At 41.0% G+C, this 16,437-nt stretch overlaps 1 protein-coding gene across 7 annotated transcripts in view; it reads right to left on the reverse strand.

The window, feature by feature from the left end:
* Positions 1-323: 323 nt before the first annotated feature.
* Positions 324-16,437, reverse strand: part of simj (transcriptional repressor p66-beta simjang) — a 68,515-nt gene continuing 52,401 nt past the window's right edge. For all 7 annotated transcript variants that reach the window (XM_080277424.1, XM_080277425.1, XM_080277426.1 and 4 more), the window contains 4 exons: positions 15,481-15,697; positions 14,038-14,213; positions 10,842-10,997; positions 324-3,030 (listed from right to left, as the gene is read on the reverse strand). In XM_080277424.1, coding sequence (XP_080133550.1) covers positions 2,086-3,030; positions 10,842-10,997; positions 14,038-14,213; positions 15,481-15,697 — 1,494 coding nt within the window. In that variant the 3' untranslated portion in view covers positions 324-2,085. The remainder of the gene's footprint in view (positions 3,031-10,841; positions 10,998-14,037; positions 14,214-15,480; positions 15,698-16,437) is intronic.

Genomic DNA, 16,437 nt, shown 5'->3' on the forward strand with positions numbered 1-16,437 from the left:
ACACACACACCATATCCATCAGTATTCTTGGCCTTCCATGCACCCTCCACCTTCACACACTCGCATACCTGTTTCACCATCCTGTCTAGATCCATTCTCTCCTTAAGAACATAGTCCAAACACCCCCCTCCCCCAGCCCTATGATCAACAGCCTTCTTTACTAAACATCTTATTCACTCTTTGCACTTCACACACACATTCCTCAGCAATCTCATTTCCCCTGTTCTTACTCTAACCTTTCATTCTCAAGCCAAGTCTCACACCCAAGCTGGTGGATGATAAAATGTACACCTTTTTTCAGATCTTTATTGAAAAAGGCCCTATTATCTTACTTATGAAGTGAAAACACTATCCTACATGAATCTGAAACTCAGCCATCTCTATGAAAACGGGAGTGATGACAACTGTTAACCCCTTCAATCTGGTGATTTATTTTTGGTTTATTCTTGCAACCTCCAGATAATTTTATTCAGATCTGGGGAGACTTTTTCTAAATGGAGGAGTCAGATACTGCCTTAAACAATCCTTTCAGTATTATGGATCTTTCCTAACCACCATCATCATCGTCAGTTTTCCCTGCTTTCCACATAGCACGGGTCACTTTGCTATGCTGCATCAGCTCTTTCTAAAGAAACCAAAGTTGAATAAAATCATCTGGTGGTAGCAAAACGAAATTTTAAAATGAGTCATCGGGTTGTAGGGGTTAAGGATTGAACAGATAACTGGAATCCCCTGGGTAATGGTGAGGCCAGAAACCAGGGCCCTCATACATCAACCAAACACCCCCAATATATTCTAATAAAAAATATATATTTGTATATATATATTAAAAAATTTCTAAGTTGGTTCACATAACCTTGATCAAATTTTACAATACACAGTAAATAAACATAACTGGATACTATCTCATGAAATATGAACGGAAATCGTGGAGGCCATATTATTCTGACTACATCACATCCATTAAAGACTTTGTACATAATTCAAACTTCCTCTCATAAAAGTTAATTTATTAAATGGTTAAACCATCTGGTATATAGCTTATGACCTACTGGCATCTAATCAGCAAATAATATGGATGTTGTTTAGCCCAATAACAAACAAAACCTACTCTAGGAGGGGTGCCCGGTTCCTGGCTAGGCCTTGCCACATCATCACAAGCAGACACCTATCAGGATGAGGATCCAAGGCCTCATCTTCTGGATACTGGCTGCTCAATAGTACGGAGACTGGTCCAGACAAGCACATTGCTCAGTTTGTGCGAATCTGCCCGCCCTTGTGCTAAACAAAGGTTGAAACAAACACAACATATCACATTAAGAACAAATGATCAGTGCAGGGAAAGTACCTTGGTTTGTTGCATTACCATCTGTTACTATTTCTCTAATGAAACTAGACCATACGAGACCCATAGATGCAGCCAGGAGACAGCAAAAGCATGCCACCCAGGCCTCTCCGCTCTATGCCTCGTGACACCCTACAACTATGTAACAATACAGATAAGTGGTGAAGAAAGATATTCCCTTGCACCGTAATGGACAACAAATGACAACAGAAATAAATTAGGGATGTGGTCATGTAATACCATAACTGTCATTCACTACAGTTCACTGTGGAAGGTTGCCTACTATTGCCAGAAGTCCAGGAGTCAGGCTACTTCCAAGTCTGAGATAGCTATGACCGCTGCAGTCCGGGGTGTGAGTGCGCACACGACTCCTGCGGTTGTAGCGACAACAGGCGCTGCAGGACACTGCTACTGGGCGACCATCACGGTTGGTTGTGGTCGTGCGGGGTGGAGGGGCACCACGCGTCGTCGTCATCCTCCCACCCCACCCGCTGGTCACATCACAGAGAGCTTCCTTATCCTAAAGTGACTAGGAACCCCAGGTGCAGCGCGGCCCAACAGTGGCTCAGGCACGACACTGCAGGCGGGCAGCCAGAGCCAGCCAGGCCGAACACACTTGTGTCACCGTCACTCAGGGTCCTTTAGTCCCATAATCCACCAGTAGCAACACTGTCCCATCAGCAGTGCTGGCTGAGGCTGGTGGGGGCTGTTGGTAGAGAGGATGGCCACCTGCATTCCCATCAGCTCTTCCACTTTGAGTGGGACTGCTGACTGTGCAATCCACCCGATGGTATCATATCCAGCAGGTACTGGCGTTGAACCTCAGCAGCCTGGCGCATCATCTCCTGCTGCTGCTGCTGAGCTAAACTTTTACTGCTGCTACTGCTGCTACTACTACTACTGGAAGTTGAAGGAGTTGAAGAAGTAGGAGGGACTCCTAGCTGAGCTGCAGAAGCAGCCATCAACTGTTGCAGTTGGCCAAGACCAAAGGGATTATACGGTCCAAGTAAATAAGGGGCTAGCATGTGAGCAGGTAACTGTTGTGAAGCAGCAGCTGCAGCTGCAGCAGCAGCAGCAGCAGCACTGTTTAAGCCTTGCATTCTAAGCATCTGTTGTTGAGCTGCTTGAAGCTGCTGAAGTGCAGCAGGATTTGACATAGCTGCAGCCATGGCTGCAGCTGCTGTCATACTCTGCATGTACTGTTCTTTTTGTTGTTTTGTTAAACCAGGTGGCAAGAACATTTCCTTTTCTCTCTGTTCCCTTTCTCGCTGCTCCCTCTCCCTCTGCTCCTTTTCTCGCTGATGTCTCTCCCTCTCCTTTTCACGCTCTCTTTCACGTTCACGCTCGCGTTCCCTTTCCCTTTCTCTCTCCCTTTCCCTCTCCCGCTCCCTTTCCCTCTCCCTTTCACGTTCCCTTTCCCTTTCACGCTCCCTCTCTCTCTCACGCTCCCTCTCCTTCTCCCTTTCACGTTCCTTCTGCTGGCGCTCACGTTCGCGCTGAAGGTGAAGCTGTGCGGCGACAGAGGGTGAAGCACGATGTGATGAGGAGCGGGAGCTGTGGCCATAGTCAGTTTTGACAGCAGTGACTGACACACTGGCTGGGAGGCGAGCTGATGGTGAAGGTAGTGATGCTGTAACAGGGGTCATGGATACCGATGCACTTGACATATCAGGCTGCGGTGATGCCTGCAGAAGAGGAGACATTTCTGTTAGTCTAACCACAGATGCCCTACAGCTAAAGAAGGATACCTCTGAACATTACTTTCATCTACAGAAGTACTGTATTAAATTTCAAACCTCAGATGTTCACAAATGACATTATTAATATCTAACAAATTACATAAAAAAAAAAAAAAATTAAAATTATTATATACATATATATATATATACATATATATATATATATACTGTATATATATATAGATAAATAGATAGATGGATGGACAGATAGATCTATATCTATCTATATATATATCATCATCATGAGTCGTTTGAGTATCCACTGCAGGACCGGCCTATCCCGACCGAAGTCGGGACGATACAACCAATGTATCTCTACCAAGTGGCTTAGGCTGTCTAGTAGAGATTGTATGTACAGCGGGGAGTGCTTGTAAGTGTGATTGTAGTGTTGTAGTGGCTCTGGATGTGTGTGTAGTCTGTGAACCAAGTGTAATTGGCCCACGAAAGCCGACGGGGTGCAAACATACTTTACAGTATGCGACACTGGTCAACCACAACACTCCTGGTGTCCGCCAATGTAGTACATGGCTGGGAGAACGCTTCCAAAGTTTAGTACCCTGGTGGGGCGTGAACCCTCGCTCTCCAGTGTATGAAAACACACTTTACCACTGTACCACAGAGGCTCCATATATATATATATATATATATATATATATATATATATATATATAATTATCGGGTTTATTGCTCACATAATGCCACTCAGGGATGAGTGAGGCTGGTCACTCTCATCTTAAATGTCAGGACCAACTTGCCTAGCCCCAGGTTAATACACTCCTTATGGGGCAACATAGGATTGGATGATGGATGGATTATATATATATATATATATATATATATATATATATATATATATATATATACATACACACACACACACAGTATGTATCACACAAACACATGAATTCTGTTTCTTCTTGCCAAAAACAATTATTTTACTTCAAATACAGTACAGTAAAAGCTTGATTATCCAGGTTTCAATATACAGACATACCTCAACCCAAGAGCATTCAAAATCCAAGCATTTCAAAGATGCAAACATGAAAAAATTAACATTCCACAGGTACGAATGTAACCACAAAAAACTAATTTAGCTTGTAGCAGTCCATTGCGACCGCTTTTGAATGTGGCAGGTGACAGCAGTTGCGAGGTGGGTCGTTAGGCAGCTAACCCACCAACTACTGTTTTTGTTTTGTTCACCTGGAGGAGAGAGGATCGTTGCCCATTATGCTTTTAGTACTTTAACTCCACTTAATATGGCTGATAAATGCAAGCATGTTGATAGTGGCGCTTCTGGCTCATCTAGGAAACAACATGCCACCTCTATGGAACAAAAACTCGAAACAATAAAGCATGTTCAGCCAGCTTCTCCCGAAAATCCCGACTCGCCCACTGCTCTCTCCTCACATCATCCAACTAACTCCACTCCTCCACCTGCCTCCTCTCACTTCCTGCAAGTCCTGCTATGTCTGCCCTCAGGTGAGCTACAGTAATGATTATAAGATAACTCTGTTATCGCTTATGTCCGATGTATATTTACAACTACCGAAACAAAATGAAATGCTAGCCACATCCACATGTTCGCAGGTGGTAAACGTTCCATCATCTTTCATCAGTTGTAAATAGGCATCGGACAATAGCAGGAATACAGTTGTGTCTTATACTGTATGTTTTTCTTGCATATTTCTAGTGTAAATTTATGCATTTCATAATACATTATAAACTGCGAAGTACATTTAAAACCCTACCAACAGATCAGTGAACAGTACAGTGTTTTTTATGCTGTACATATAGTACTGTAAGGGATTTTCATTTTGCGAACAAAATCAACTTGCAAACGGCCTCTTTGAACCAATTATGTTCGTAAACTGAGGTATGCCTGTGTCCGGGCCGTAACCAAATGGTTCAGTAGTACAGTAATACAGTACATAAAATTATCTGTACGATAGCTCCAATTTAAACAGCAAGCATTTGGTTGCTAGCGAGCGAGCCACGGGTAAACAAGCATGAGTCTACCCATCACCCATGCTTCCTGCTCATAACTCGATCACAAGAGTAGTGGTGTGGAGTTTGGTGAGGCGACTGATAACCTAACCTAACCAAGCTTAACTACCTAATAATTAAACCTAACCTAACCTAACCTGGGCTCCAGCTGGGAAATTAGGAAACAAAATCTACCTTTGAGTAAATTGAGTAAGTTTCTTCCATTATGCCAGAAACAATCATAGGTATGGCTTAAGGAACGTGATGATAAAAAGGAGGAAATCTTTCACCAAAAGAAGGTAATTTACCACCCTCAAAATAGAAATATACAGAAAACAAACTAAAGGAATACGAACTGAATTGGTAAGGTCTTTAGGCTGTACGCTTAGACGAATATTTATGGGTTTTACAATTTCAGGGCACGAAATGGAACAAAAATGTTTGCTAATCTGAAAAAAATTACTCTTTCATCCCTGTGTTCTCATAAGTTAGCATTCAGTTCCACAGTCTTCATTCAATACTGCGCTTTCCAACACATTTCGGACCGACTAAGCATACAGTTATTTCTTCTCCTTAACCCGTTCTCTGCCAGAGCCGCTTATAAATGGCCATGCCCTTTGCCCCAGGCAGTCCCAGAGCCGTTCATAAACAGCCTATGATTAAAAAATAAACAAAAAATAAATAAAATATATTGAGAGAGGGTGGAAATATTTACAAGGAGTTAAGTTTTGAATGTGGCACGTCATGGGAGACCACTATGAGTCACCCAGGGTGCATACCATGCGCGCACACTGCCCCTGCAACAGATCAACTTTGACCCCACATTATAAAAAAATTAGCCAAAAATAGCACATCACTATGCCCGAAAACAGTGGCCACATGCTCCTAGGACAAGTTGGGAGCATCACCAGGGCATATACTTCAGTAAACCATGGCCAAACACCAAAGTCAAGTGTGTGGTCCCATATGGAGAGTAGAAAGTCTACAGGGTTTACTCCCATGTTTCACCAGAAAGGCGCGGTCATGATGGGGCCCAAAATCAACCTTCCTGGTTTCTGTGAGTACCAATTTGGGTGTTTTTATGAGTTTTGCATCAAAATTGACCTATCTTGGGGGTGGGGGGGAAAGATCAGCACTGTGGGTGTCAGAGGTGTTACAGTTGCCAGCAGAAGGGAGATTAAAGTTACGTGTACATTTACTGCTCATTCTTATGTGTATGTGTGAAAGAGAGAGTACTGATACAAACAATAATGTACTCCATTAACCTCTTCACAGCTGCCAGTCTTAAGCAACCTTTTACCGTACTGGTGTGAGTGACGTTGAGTGAGGGCAAGCTATAAAAAACCTCGAACAATAATGGGAAGGGAACAAAGGTCACTGGTATGTTTACACGAACCTACTCTACCATCCCATGCAGTCAGGCTGTCACTTCATCCCAGATGTTTTTTGCTCATACGTTTACATGCTTATGTACCATGCACCCATATTTTATTACTGTAATTCTTTCACGAATCATAGCAAATCACAGGATGGGTTTAGGGGAGAGAGGGGGGGGGGGGAGGTGTGCCAGATGAGTCTTTCCACATCTCTAAGAAAAAGAAACTGATTTTAAAACGTTGAAAAAATGGTCCTGAGGCTGGCCACGCAAGTACGCAAATTTCTTTCCTCAAGGCCATTGAGGGGATTAAACATTCGTTGTACTTTAAGCAGTAGAGGCATTTTACCAAATCAGTTCTTCCTGATAGTCTGTTACATTATTCTGATTATTTCTGGGTTGGTAAACAAACATTTCCTGTTAAATCTGTTTTCCCATGGTTTTTAGCTGTTTTGCTGTGACAACTTTGTTTGATCCACTAACGTAATGGTGGAAGGGACTGATCTAACCTAAGTGTTTGACCCATTTGCACCCAGCATCCTCAATATAGGACGTAGACGGGAATTTTCAAAGTTTAATAAAGAAGGGAAACCCTGGGGTAGGGACCTATGAGCTTCACGACATGAGCCGATATGCAAAGGGCAGCATGCTCAGTAACCTTCCAGCAAAATCCCTCACACAGCTACTCTGGAAGCTAATGGGTTAACTAAACCTGGACTAACCTAGCTTAACTGTACCTAATAATTTAACCTAAACTAACCTCCAATGGGGAAACTGGGAAACGAAATCCACCTTTGAGTACGCTGAGTTCCTTCCACTGCGCTGGAAACAATCGTGGGTACAGCTTAACCCCTAAAGTATTAAGCTCGTTGATCGAGCTTTTTGCGCAATTACTTAAAAGGACGAGCAACACCAATTGTGCAACATCCACAAAAAACTGGCAGCAGCTGGATCCATCCTGGCTGTGATGTAATGGCTTCTAACCAGTCAGGAGTAAGTGTTGGATACACTGGAGGGGGTACCCAGGCCCGTACGAAGGCGGTGAGAGGTGTACCCCCCACCTCCCGCCCGTCACGTCCCTCTGCCCTACTACCTTGTTACTACCCTACCTCCCACCATTCTTACCACCACCACCCCTCCCATACCTTCCTCATGCATCCTCCCCCCCCCCTTCCCCAGTCATTTGGGGGGAGGGTATTTCCCCCCTTCCCTCCTTCCATATCCCTGTACTCCACTGAGGCCCTTCCTTTGTGTCTGGTGGTGGTCTCCTTCCATCCCTCCATCCTCATACACCCCCTCCTGGCCTTACCACCTCCCACCACCACCCCCCAACCCCACCCCCTAGCACGCAGTATCTTTACTTCCCCGGCCTTGAATATTTTGCGTATTTTTTTATCTTTATGGCACGTATTTTTTAATTGTTACCTGTAATTTATTTGTGTCTTTGCATACACATATGCACACCACAATTATTTTATGAGAGGAGGGGAGCAAAGGGAAGGGAAGGGAAGGGAAGGGGAGGGAAGGGATTGGAAGTATGGAGAAAGGAGAGGAGGGGAGGATAATTTTTACAAATTATCATATTTATTAAGGGGGTTTGTCATCACTTTTATTTTTTTTCTAAGCACATTACAATGGTTTATAACATCTATACACACCAAAACAAATTGATTTTGGTGATTTTTGTACGTATTTTTGTGAAGAAATCAGGTGCGAGCGGCGTATTTTCTTTCTTGCCGTGGCCGTGACAGGTAACTATTACCAACTTTGACAGGACATAACTCAGTAACTATTGGGTCTAGGAGGGTGGGGTTTGCATTTTCAGGTGCATAAATTCAAGCTCTATAAATCGGGCATAAAACTTTTAACCTTTGAGAAAGTTGAAAAATAGGCCTGTTTTTGCATCCTGGGGGGTAGTTGAGGCTGCAGAATTGCGTACCCTAGGGGTAAGGAATGTGATGATAATAACAAAGAGGAAATTTTTCAGCAAGAAAATTTACCAATCTGAAAATAGTCAGAAAAATATATAAACAAGCTGGAGAATATGAACTGAATTGGTAAGGTCTTTCTGTTGCTTAAAGTGTACATTACCAGTAAATAAATCAGTCTAACAGTACTTGTGTTTTGTTTCCACCGGATTAATCGTGACTTCAGACTATTTGCGCACCCCTTCACACCATATAGCCTGGATAATCTGGCTATGTCTGTACAAGCATTTACTTTTATGTCTTATTGTACAACAGTTATCAACTGCACCATTGACCTGTCACTTGATGTGTTCAAATAAGCAAAAAGAATAACAAGCAAGTACGGTACTTCAAAATTATGAAAGTTAACTGGAAACTCTTCTTGTTAATGGACTCTCTGTGATGCTTCAACAGTGATGAAAGTTGCCCTTTTATAGTTTACAGAAGCTTATTTCTGCAACTTAGTATTTTAGTAAAAATCAGTTGTACAGTATATAATTTCACAACTAAAGAAAAACTACAAACCAAGCAAATCCCCCTCTTCTAACAGTACAGGTATGGTATATAAACCTTCCTCTATCTACACCTGCATTCTTCATTACTTTGCCACTGTGAGAGACAGAATATTATCATCCAGAACACAAGCATACAAACTTCCAGGCTCTCAAATGCATGCACACACTCACAATGTCAATCCCATACAAGAAAATCATACTCCCTGACACTCCAACATACCTTTTTAAATAGCATATTACAAACACTAATCCAACAGACCCTGTACACAGCATATTTACAAACAATGAAAAACATTGGCTCTTCAAATGCATCACACAATGCAATCCTCTTTGGATGGAATGGAATGCACGATCTATTAACCACCTCCATACAATGATGTTTCTCTTAATTCTTGTTACTACCTGTACCATATAACAATCTTCAGCTTTGGGGAGTCCTCTCACTGTGAAGGGGTTAGAAAATGATTTCCTTCATTAACTTTTCAGTACAAAGAAATCTTATTTCATTCCTTTTATCCCATTATTATTTTCTTCAGCTTTACTTCATCATCATGAGGGGTCTCACCTATGCTAAATATAATTTGTTCCTGATTCCTGTCCATTATGGGTATCCTTTACAAAAATACAGAGTACTGTATGCAAAGGTAAGTATTATTCTCCCTTTCCCTGGATACATGTAACAGGATTTTAAAATAACATGAATTTTTCAAAAATCATTATTTCCAAGCAGGTTACGGAGTTTTATCACTACCTCTGATGTCTTCCTCTCTCCAGGGCACTCCCCTATCACACCTTCCCTATTCTCATTCAGAACATTATTTCATTGAACTTTGGAAAGGCCTTTCACACTCAAGGAATTAAAGAAACATAAGTCTAAACTCTTCAGTTAAATAAATATAACCAAACTGACTAAAATCATCTGGGGGTGGCAAACAGAAAATTTAGAGAGGCACCAGTGATGGGGTTAGCATGTAAGATACTATGATCAACTCCCTTTCATTCACCGAATCCCCACTCACCTCTCATTATCTGCTTCTCCAGTAAACTGAGGCTATCCTTTCCTTTCTAACATACAGATTTCCAGAAATCTTAACAAACCACCTGTATAGAATTTTTCTGTAAATCAATACTCACACTAAAACCAGGTTACTCCCTGGCAGGCAACACTATCATAACCAGGCTTCATGCTCACTATAACTTGTTTCAACCTCTAGACAAACATGCAACACTGCATTCACAAACTGATCTTAACACTATAATGGCAACAATGATTAACACAATATTTACCTCTACCTACAGCAATAAAGGTCATTTTTATATCCTTCATGTAGAATACCAAACCCAAGATAAGGATGATGTAAAATGGTTAGAGCAGTTGGCACTGTTAAAAGCATATTTCAAATAGCTCAAAGTGAAGAGTTAAGAGCCATGAGGCTTAGAACAGGGGAGGAAAAAAATGCAGAGAAAGTACCAGTTAGAACTGTAACAATCAAACTTACTGGGAAGACACGATGCTGCAGAAGGAAAGAAGTTAGTTAAAATGAATACCAGTGATAGGACAAATGTGAGTGATGGGTGACAACATATCAATTATATGCCTGCTGGTTTGCTCGCTACGTCGGATTTACTGGAACAGTAGGGTTCTTCCAACATCAGTTGAAAAGGGATGTGATGCGCAAGGGTCGTGTGACAAATTCAACTTCATATCCTGCACAGCTTAAGTGTGAGTAAACAGCCAAGCATTTACACCTGTCCAGGAATTCACTCTACAACCACCATCTTCCTATCGAGGCACAACTTCCAAAGCCCAAGCCCTGAAGACCCCAGACCCATGGTGTATCTCATATAAGCAAGTAATGTCTGCCCCAAAGCGGTCAGAAGGTGTTCGACTATGATCACTGACTCCCCACAGCTGACCTGACTCGGCAAGATGACCACTGAAGATGATGACCCCCTCCCTCCTAATGTCAAGAAGTCACTTGAATCAGCCACACCAGATCTGCGGCGTTCTTCCCGGCTGTATACATTGGAAGATGATGATTTGTTGACCTCTCTCCGGTATTGTCTCTGGTCCTGATGAATAGAGGAAATGGCAGCTGAAAAAGATGGCTGCAGTAGAAGAAAGTGCATGTGTCGAGGATGGATCTGACTTGTCAGGGTGACGCAATGGTTTTCATAAAGCATTCTAATACTCCCCAGGGCCTGTATTTTTTAACACCAAAGTAGGTGGTTTTCTTTTTCATCTCTAATCATTTAATATTCATACAAATTATGAGTTCATAGTCCACAGTCCCTGTGTACCACAAACATGGAAAGATTTTTTTAAAGTCAGTGATCATTCTTACTAACTATAACTAATAATGGTTCAAACAGATTTGACAAAATTATCACAGAATTAAATCTGTGTAACATCTGACGAAATTGTCAAACTGTGATGTGTACACAAAAACTAATGAAAAATGTGACCTTATATTAACGAAATATATAGTTTACCTGCATTTCCTTTGAACCAAAACACTTCCACCATTAAGGCACTACGTACGGACCTTGAAATTCTCCTACCAATAAAATTATGAGTATTTTTTTAATTATGCTACTACGCTCCTCATGGGGCAACAGAGAATTAGGTGATGTATCTATGTATGATATTTACTGCAATTTCTCATGCATCAAGCTCCTGCCAAATTAGATAAAGATATAAATTTAACGTTTAATATCTCATGCTTAAGGCTGCTTCCCTTTAGGTATGGTGACCAGTTTCGCATAGGCTCTCAACAGTGTTATCTAGTATCTAAGGATACAGTACATGATTTCACTTTACAATGACAAAACTTCCTTATATACCAGTAATTACAGAACTCCCTGCGTCACATTTCACACGAGGCAGTCAAAATGTTCCTTATTTTTACAGGCACTTACATCTAACCCAGTGTTCATCATGAGCATTCCAATACAGTACAGTATTAGCTAAATAAAGAAAATCCACCTCAGGGAAAGCAATGGCCCTGCGCAAACCTTATATATCCTTGGAGCATCGTGACTTAATTAAACATTATTAGAAATTATAAAAATGAAAGACAAAGAGTAATAGGCGAAACATATCGAGATGGACTCCTTCCACAGTAACACAGAAATCAATATAAAAATGAGCAGAAGCTTCCAGTAAAGAGAAGCAAATCAAGAAGAAGTGCAATCTAAGAATACAGAAAAAAAACATATAACCTGGTAATTTGTGAAGACTCTATATGACTGCATATTACCAAAAAACTGTAACATTGCTGAGGTAACAACATGGGGCCACTAGGCTAACAACTAATACATACCATGCACAGCTAGCTTAGTTTACAACACAACACAATTTAGTCAGGAGTTAAAGAATGCATTTTGGGCAGCATTCAGATTTTTCTGAATCAGTAAATGACACACTTAACAAAATCAGGCCAACACTTCCATTACATTCTGAAATGCATGATCATTCTTTCCATCACTAGTGAGCATAAATTTCAATGTTTCCCACTGTAACATGTGGTGTGTAATATGGGAACAAGTTCTTGATCCTTGTAACTTATTTAAATGTTGTGTTTTTGCCACATTATTTTATGAATTAGGAGCTTCATATGTTCTGACAGATTCACATACATTGCACTATCTACATGTATGATTAAAATTTATAACAAAACCCATGAGACCCCCAGAATCTGCTCAAAATCACATTATATATCAAAATACTACAGCCAATACGGTGGCTTTAAAATAAATTTCAAGTTTCCTATGGCAGCACACAAGCCAATTAAAATAAAAAATAAAAAAAAACACTGAAGGGAAGGGCAATATCTGCTGCAATTCAGAAGTATCTGCCCTCTTAAGATATTTTTGCTTTCAGCTATGGGTCAGAATTAATGCTGTTTACTTTTAAGATGTTGTTGGAAAGAAATTTACCTTGTCTATTAAAAGTTCTCAAACAAAATAAAAGAATGCAAAGGTGTACAGTTTGAAAGCCATAATGTATAATAATTCACTCTCTAAAACTAACATCCTAACCATTAAAGCACACAACAACATTGTCAAACTGACTCGTACAATGAAACTGTCATGACATATATACTTAAAGTCAAGGAATAATTCATATGGAAAGTACAAAAAAAGTTAATAAATTAATGCAACGTCAAACATTACTTTTAAAAAACATACCCATTACCTTTGTTCAAAACATTATCAATATCACAAGCCAGCAAAGCTTAATCAATCAAACTGTGTAATCAGACAACAAAGCACCTCTATATCAGGAAGAAGTTGTCTTGTAGGTTTAGGAGGCTCCCTAGCACCTCTTCCTTATCTACTTATCTTGTAAACAGCAGATAAAAAGTCTCTTGTATATTATGCACTCAGTTTGAGTCCAAATACATGGAGGTATATACTGCATCCAAAGAACATAACAGAATCATAAACAAATACAGTACTTCCACATTTAACACACTTTCATTACAAAGCTGATATCTAAGAACACTTCACACAACACATCACCATTCATCATCATACGGTCTGACTGTGTAGTGATGGGCCAGAATTAAAACAACTCACACAAGCATTTACCTCATTATACCACTCTTTCTTTCAACTGCTTATAAACAGAAACAGTAAGCCCAGATATAACCATTCACAACATCATGTACACTTAATACTTATTGGCAAACTTGATTATAATTTTCCATATCAGGAGAGATGATTTTTCTTGCTGGAACACAATCATCATCATCATCATCCGGACCTCCTTTCCCACCCTAGGGCTGGGTGAGGAGTAGCAACGTTCAGACAGCCCTCACTTAAGTGAACTTTTACCTGCCAAAATTTTTAGGAACACAGATGCAGTGTTAAGTGAGGAAAGAATTACTGCAAACTGTTAAGGAAAAAGTGCTTGAGAACTTCCTCATCCCACACTAACACAACCCTGGGTTAATATACTGCAATGACAATCTACAATGGCAACTATTACCCACCAGAAACCCAAGTGCTGGGGAAATGTGCTCATGACCCGAACTACTCCAGGCAAACTGGGGAGCCAAATACCGACTCAATGGATTAATAAAAAAACGAAAACCCTCCACAACTGTACCTTCTGAGGCCATACCTGCGCCATACGGGCCTCTATTTCTTGTTCTTGCTGCAGCGCTTTGACAAACGCAGCTTTTAGGCGGTTGGTATGCTCCTGCTTCAGCGCCTGCTTGATGTTGGTAGTTACACACAACTCGCAAACCACCTTTATTTCTCGAGCAGTCTCTGGCTTCCCGGCTGATGGTAAGGAAGAGAATGTGATTATACAGTGTTCCTAGCAGCAGACAGCACGACCAAGTCAAGTATTAAATTCTTGTGTTTTCTGAATTTGGTGTCTCACAGCTACAGTGAGATTCTATTTATTAGCCTTCCATACCACTGCCACAAAAATTTTATTAAAACTTTTTTTCAAATTTCCACTGTTACCTATGCTGCTGATTTACACACTTTCCGATCATCATCATCATCATCTGGACCTCCTTTCCCACCCTAGGACAGGGAGAGGCATAGCAACGTCCAGACAGCCCAAGTTTGCCCAATCCAATGGGCCACGCTTCCATTCACTCATCAGTCAAGCCCCCGGAGTCCTGGCTCTATCTGATACACCAAAAACTTTCACCACATTCTGTAGCTTCACATAAACATATTCGATAGTCAATCCAAACACTGTCAAGTTATAAAGGAGTGCCAAATCTCTGATCATGCACTTCTCCGCACAAAATTCATCCAGCCAGCTCGATCTCTTGCCAGTCCCCTAACCTCAATGACTTCCATACCTCTCTTACTCACCCACTCATTCACCATCCCCCTCCACCTTCCCCTTGGACTACCTCACCTCCTCCCCCGTTCAAATTCCCTTAGCCATACCTTTTTCACCACTCTATTGTTATCCATTCTCTCCACATGACCATACCATCTCATGAACTTTCTTCGATTCTGGTGTCCACAGACTTCCTTATTACGCATCTTTCATGAATCACATTATTTCGTATCCTATCCTCTCTCTGTACTTCACATACACTCCTCAGTAGTCCCACCTCCATTGCTCTCACTCTTGAATTCATTTTCATGCCACACCATAGTCTCACATCCATATGTTAAAGTTGGCACTAACACTCCTTCATGTAAGCATTGTGCAGCTGCAACACTCAAGCTTCTGTTTCTTATCAAGGCCTTCATAGCACCAGCTACCTTCTTTTCTTGTGTCACTCTACTTTCCACTTCTTTTGCATATTTTCCTCTCTTGTCTATCACCGTACCCAGTTATTAGAACTCTCACAAACTCCAGCCTCTCTCCATTCACTGTAACATCACACTGGGAGTCACCTCTAATAACCAGCACTTTATTCATACTTCCGCACTTTACATAAATGGTTGAATAGAGGAAAAAATATACTATACATATATTTTGGAACACAATCCTGACATACAACTAAGATAGGGAGAAAAAAATAACATCAATAACTGAAACAAACAAAAAAAGGATTTAAACATTTCTACTCACACTTTGACTTTAGTGATGCCTTGTCCCACTTCCACGCTGGGGTGAAATCTGTACCACACTGAGTACAGATGAATGGTGTTGGGTGTGGGTCGGACATCTTGCCGTTAGAAAGGATATGTTCCACACACTGCTCCAGACCCAGCAGGTATATGAATTCAGTGTTGTTGGGATTAGGGATAAAATGCATTTCCGGAGGAGGTGGCTTTGGTGGAGGAATCTGAAGAGTAATATTGAACATGATTTTTAGTTTTAATTATGGTATCAAACTAAACTTACGGACCTAAAGGGACACAGTTCCAGAAAATCACCACTCATAGGTCAATACATATTACATAAAATTTCAACCCACACTTACCATATAACAACAAAATATAAATATTCTATCTATCTATTGCCAGATGCTATAATCCCATACGGGGTGGCCATTTGACTTTTGAGTTATTTGTTTTACGGGGAGGGGCACTAACCCTCCACCAACCCACTTGTTGACATGTAGGGAGCACATGATATGGTTTGGTTATACAGTTACCACCCAGTGTTGTAAATGGTTTATTGGCTTACAGGAAACCATTTGGCTTGTCACCCAATGTAAAGCCACCTGTAAAGGAAAGAAAAGCAATAAGAAGTGACAGGAAAGATGGGAGAAATAGAGAGAGAGGAGGGCAGACACAGAAAGAGAAGGCTAAGGAAGAAGTAGGCAGCACTACATCAAGTGAGTGGATGATGGTCGCCACCACCTACCACGAATAAATATCATTACCATCATTATCTAACCTTTTTTCCCACCCAAAGATTAGGTAGAGTAGGGTACAAAAAACAAGAAAAGAGAAAAACGTTATGGAGGGAGAACTAATGATATCCTGGCCAATGATAAGGGCCACACAATCATTCATCATTCACATATCTATACAAGGTGGGCCTTATACAATGCTCCTTTTCCAATCTAAGGAGCTATTT

This window comes from Coenobita brevimanus, chromosome 69 (assembly GCF_032717465.1).
Source record: "Coenobita brevimanus isolate Jiangsu-jjx chromosome 69, ASM3271746v2, whole genome shotgun sequence".
Classification (NCBI taxonomy): domain Eukaryota; kingdom Metazoa; phylum Arthropoda; class Malacostraca; order Decapoda; family Coenobitidae; genus Coenobita; species Coenobita brevimanus.